Below are 5,439 nucleotides of genomic sequence, written 5' to 3'. Positions count from 1 at the left end.
AGTTCGAAATAAGATCAACTTAATATCGTCAACTTAATTTAAACTGAATCTTTTCCAGATTTAAATAATTGGCTTTAGTACTATGGCAATATAAATAAACACTTATTTAAAATTTGAAACATGTTATAAAAAGTATAACTTTCACCAGGTATTTTAGACTTTTCCATACAAAGGAACATATTATTTACCACCTGTTTAGTGATTCAGTGCAGTGTAGTCTGTAGTACAGAAAGTGAACCGTTTTCGCTATGCATCAGCCTGACACTTTCAGAATTGAGCTTGTGAGATTTAACGATGAATTGTTAGGTGGGTATATATGTTGTTCTATTCGGTATCAGTTGTGTGGTTTCTTTGAGCAATCAATTTGCTATTGAGATGAGAAGCAAAGGTACCTGCCATTCTACAAATGACTTTAAACACAAGACTTTCCGGAGAAAGCAAGTATTGAAATCAATCCTCATGCTGTATTGCAGTCCATATCAGACTGAGGTCTTTCTTTGAGAAAAAAAAACAAAAAAGATCTGATAATTACTACAGTGCCAAGAATTATTTCTGAAGCATGTACAATTCTCTAAAAAAAAGTATATATTTCCACAATGTGGAATCACCATGACCTTCTGTCTCCAAATCAACATGTTTCCAAATTTATTATGTACAGAGCCTTGTAAGCTTCTGTCACAGTGTGTTGAATCTGATGTGGCTAGAGTACTGTTTGTTTCCTGAAGATGGAGGTCATTGATTGTGGCTGAGTTTGCTCTCTTATTCTCACTCGCTTTCTCAGTCTGTTTTGTCATATAGCACAGTGACTGTATGGAATCATTGAGTAATGGGCTTGCACAAGATCTCTTGTTTCATTCTTGCATTGGAAGATGTGTTTATATCCAGGACTTTACCAGGATAAATTGCTCATGGATTCTCCAGAACTTATTTTCATTCGTAGTTAGAATTTCTTTTACAGAAGTGTTGAACTTCTGTCATTTTAATATGCAAACATTCACGGGTTTTTGTGGGTTTCTACAAGAGGAAGTGCTGTTTTTTCCTGTGTCATTAGTATTTGTATATTTATTATTAAATTGGAATTTCATACGGTATATTCTTGCCTCATGATTTGTGTACGTTCTTGCTGGCGATATGCAGAATCACAGGTTTCACATTTGGGCCACATTTTGACTTTTCGGAGAAAAGGATTTGATCTGTATTTTCATTTTATTTATGTCTTGTTTGACCACTTAAAATGACACTAAAGTGAACAAAAAGAAAAATACAGCTTGTCTCCCCCCAAACAGTAGCATGGTGTTAGTAACACCAAGGTCATGGGTTCAAATAACCAGGGAAAGCAACAATTTGTGTAAAATGTGTACCTTGAATGTAATGCAAGTCACTTTGGATAAAAGTGTCTGCTACATGCGTAAATGTAAATGTAAAAAATATAAAAAAATCAATTACTGGTGCTTGCTTAGGCACTTTTGACTTAAGCAAAATGCTAAAACACCAAAGTAACCACATAACAACACCCTTGCAACCAGCCTTATCACCATGTTGGTGAGTTTTATTATTATTTTAATATTTAAAATATTTTTCCGTCATTCCATCACATTCAACACAACTCAATATTCAGCATATGAAAAATGTCAGTACATATATAAAATGTAAATACATACAATGTATGTGCAAAATTGCAAAAGTGTGTATGTACAGGTTCTTTATTGCCATTGATGGTTCTATGAAGAACCTTTAGCATCCACAAAACCTTACCATTGCACAAAAGTTTTTTTTTTGCAGTGATGTCATAAAAGAATAATTTTGGTTCCCCAACAAACCTTTCAGCGAACAGTTTTTAGAAGGACAACAGTATACCAGTAAACCTTTTGTGCAGTGGAAAGGTTCCATGAATATTAAAGGTTATTCTTGGAACCATCAATGCCAGAAACTTTATTTTTAACAGTGTTTTAACAACTTTTAAGAACTAATTACTGAAAGATTCTTTGGGGAACCAAAAATGTTTTTTCTGTAGCATTGCTGCCAAAACTCCCCCCATTTTTTTTGAGAGTATAACATAATCGAGTCACTGTCTCAATGGTGGGTGAGATACATGAGATTAGATACTGAGAATTAGTAATGTCTCAGTATCATTGTCATCGTATTCTGATAGTATCTCACTCTTGATCACTCAAGTAGAAGCTTGAACGTCTCCTCTCTGGTAAGCATATTGGCAAAATGATGACCCGATGCGTACAGGAAGTCACAGAGGGACAGTCCCTCATCTGACGGCCCAGTATCAGTGACACAGCCACACGTAGCATCTCTCTGCTGCTGCTCTAATCGAGAAATAAACGTCTGCTGGAGCAAACAGCATGAGGAGAAGCAGATACGCTTTGTTCAGTGCTTTTACCCATTCATGAAAAAGTCTCACATCTCACGTGAATGTCAGTTCTACATCTCCTAATTTAAGAGGCAAAGTGTCCAGCTGGCAAGGTTCTTGTAGAAGTAGTGGACAGGTGATAAAAAGTGACGACTCATTGCAGTTCTCGTCTGACTGGGAGGACAAATCTCCCAATCCTGATACATTCACGGACTGTAAGGGAGATTTTTTCAAATAGCTTGGTCTGTCATTGTCATTATCAGTTGTGAATGTACAGCTGGTTTGCTCATGAGACAATGAATCATTGTCTGTTACGAGCTTCCTGGTTTTGCACCACATGCAAGTCTCAACGTCAGAGCACAAGCATGTCACATGACCAGACCGATAGCCACTGCTAGGGCTGGCCATGTTAGCGTCTACGTCACATGGGATGGTGGCCTCACTTTCAGCATCTGCTGAAGGACTCTGACTACGATATCCATCCCCAACTACTACTATTTCAGACAGGAGGTCACCCTCTGCCCCCTTGAGATTGTCAGACACATCCTGGTTTCCCATTCCCATTCCCAAGCCACTGTCCTCTTTTCTTTCACTTTCGTTGCTGCTATTTACTCCTCCTTCTAGGAAAGGGAGCTCTTCCAGGCTTCTTCTTCCACTGCTGAGACTGTCTTCAGTGTCTGTCAGACTGCCACAGCCGCTGTCTTCCTGTACTATATGTTCATCTGTGCTTCGGTTCTTAACCGAATGCTGCTGGCCGACACTCACTCCGCTGTCTGTACTCTCTCTTCTCTCTTTGTCCTCCTCCAGAAGGTCCTTGTTCTCATCAAATGTTTTACTCTTTTCTGCCTTTTTGCTGTTAGTCACTAGCCATCCTTTGTCAGTGACTGCTTCCACTTGGATCAATCCTACATTCATAGGTTTCCATCCATTCACAGCGGATTTCTGATGGAAATAGAAATTAAATAATAAAATAAATTAAATGTTTGGGGTCAGTAAGTTTTTTTTTTCATTGTTTTATTTTTTATCTGTGTGTGTGTGTGTGTGTGTAAGAAATTATTATTATTCAGCGGGACGCATTCATTAAAGAGTCCTGAATAAAATAAAATAAAATAAAATAAAACTTTTGTGCAGTGGAAAGGTTCCATGAATATTAAAGGTTATTCTTGGAACCATCAATGCCAGAAACTTTATTTTTAACAGTGTTTTAACAACTTTTAAGAACTAATTACTGAAAGATTCTTTGGGGAACCAAAAATGTTTTTTCTGTAGCATTGCTGCCAAAACTCCCCCCATTTTTTTTGAGAGTATAACATAATCGAGTCACTGTCTCAATGGTGGGTGAGATACATGAGATTAGATACTGAGAATTAGTAATGTCTCAGTATCATTGTCATCGTATTCTGATAGTATCTCACTCTTGATCACTCAAGTAGAAGCTTGAACGTCTCCTCTCTGGTAAGCATATTGGCAAAATGATGACCCGATGCGTACAGGAAGTCACAGAGGGACAGTCCCTCATCTGACGGCCCAGTATCAGTGACACAGCCACACGTAGCATCTCTCTGCTGCTGCTCTAATCGAGAAATAAACGTCTGCTGGAGCAAACAGCATGAGGAGAAGCAGATACGCTTTGTTCAGTGCTTTTACCCATTCATGAAAAAGTCTCACATCTCACGTGAATGTCAGTTCTACATCTCCTAATTTAAGAGGCAAAGTGTCCAGCTGGCAAGGTTCTTGTAGAAGTAGTGGACAGGTGATAAAAAGTGACGACTCATTGCAGTTCTCGTCTGACTGGGAGGACAAATCTCCCAATCCTGATACATTCACGGACTGTAAGGGAGATTTTTTCAAATAGCTTGGTCTGTCATTGTCATTATCGGTTGTGAATGTACAGCTGGTTTGCTCATGAGACAATGAATCATTGTCTGTTACGAGCTTCCTGGTTTTGCACCACATGCAAGTCTCAACGTCAGAGCACAAGCATGTCACATGACCAGACCGATAGCCACTGCTAGGGCTGGCCATGTTAGCGTCTACGTCACATGGGATGGTGGCCTCACTTTCAGCATCTGCTGAAGGACTCTGACTACGATATCCATCCCCAACTACTACTATTTCAGACAGGAGGTCACCCTCTGCCCCCTTGAGATTGTCAGACACATCCTGGTTTCCCATTCCCATTCCCAAGCCACTGTCCTCTTTTCTTTCACTTTCGTTGCTGCTATTTACTCCTCCTTCTAGGAAAGGGAGCTCTTCCAGGCTTCTTCTTCCACTGCTGAGACTGTCTTCAGTGTCTGTCAGACTGCCACAGCCGCTGTCTTCCTGTACTATATGTTCATCTGTGCTTCGGTTCTTAACCGAATGCTGCTGGCCGACACTCACTCCGCTGTCTGTATCTCTCTTTGTCTCTTTGTCCTCCTCCAGAAGGTCCTTGTTCTCATCAAATGTTTTACTCTTTTCTGCCTTTTTGCTGTTGCCATCCTTTCATCCTTTGTCAGTGACTGCTTCCACTTGGATCAATCCTACATTCATAGGTTTCCATCCATTCACAGCGGATTTCTGATGGAAATAGAAATTAAATAATAAAATAAATTAAATGTTTGGGGTCAGTAAGTTTTTTTTTTTATTTTTTTATTTTTTATCTGTGTGTGTGTGTGTGTGTGTAAGAAATTATTATTATTCAGCGGGACGCATTCATTAAAGAGTCCTGAATAAAATAAAATAAAATAAAATAAAATAAAATAAAATAAAATAAAATAAAATAAAATAAAATAAAATAAAATAAAATAAAAATGTAGCATTGTTTCCACAAAAATATTTACGAGCAAAACTGTTTATAACACTAATAATAAATAATAATGAAATGTTTCTTGAGCATCAAATCAGAATATTAAAATTATTTCTGAAGGATCACGTGAATCACGTGATCACTGAAGACAGTAGTAATGGCTTCTTAAAATTCAGATTTGTCATTACAGAAATAAATTATATTTTAAAACATATTCATAGGTATATATATATATATATATATATATATATATATATATATATATATATATATATATATATATATATAT

At 37.6% G+C, this 5,439-nt stretch overlaps 1 protein-coding gene and 1 pseudogene across 1 annotated transcript; both read right to left on the bottom strand.

Moving 5' to 3' along the window:
- Window positions 1–2,037: 2,037 nt before the first annotated feature.
- LOC107561483 (uncharacterized) lies at window positions 2,038–3,920 on the bottom strand. Its single transcript, XM_016245939.1, has 2 exons — window positions 3,864–3,920; window positions 2,038–3,304 (listed from the first exon to the last, which is right to left on the bottom strand). Exons 1-2 carry the CDS (start codon window positions 3,918–3,920, stop codon window positions 2,417–2,419), a joined length of 945 nt encoding a protein of 314 aa, XP_016101425.1. The 3' UTR covers window positions 2,038–2,416.
- LOC107561484 (uncharacterized) overlaps window positions 3,655–5,439 on the bottom strand; it is a 4,809-nt pseudogene continuing 3,024 nt past the window's right edge.

The sequence above is a fragment of the Sinocyclocheilus grahami genome, unplaced genomic scaffold (genome assembly GCF_001515645.1).
Source record: "Sinocyclocheilus grahami isolate Dianchi unplaced genomic scaffold, SAMN03320097.WGS_v1.1 scaffold775.1, whole genome shotgun sequence".
Classification (NCBI taxonomy): domain Eukaryota; kingdom Metazoa; phylum Chordata; class Actinopteri; order Cypriniformes; family Cyprinidae; genus Sinocyclocheilus; species Sinocyclocheilus grahami.
The sequence above is the reverse complement of the archived record's forward strand: the minus strand, read 5'-3'. Positions and strand labels throughout refer to the sequence as shown.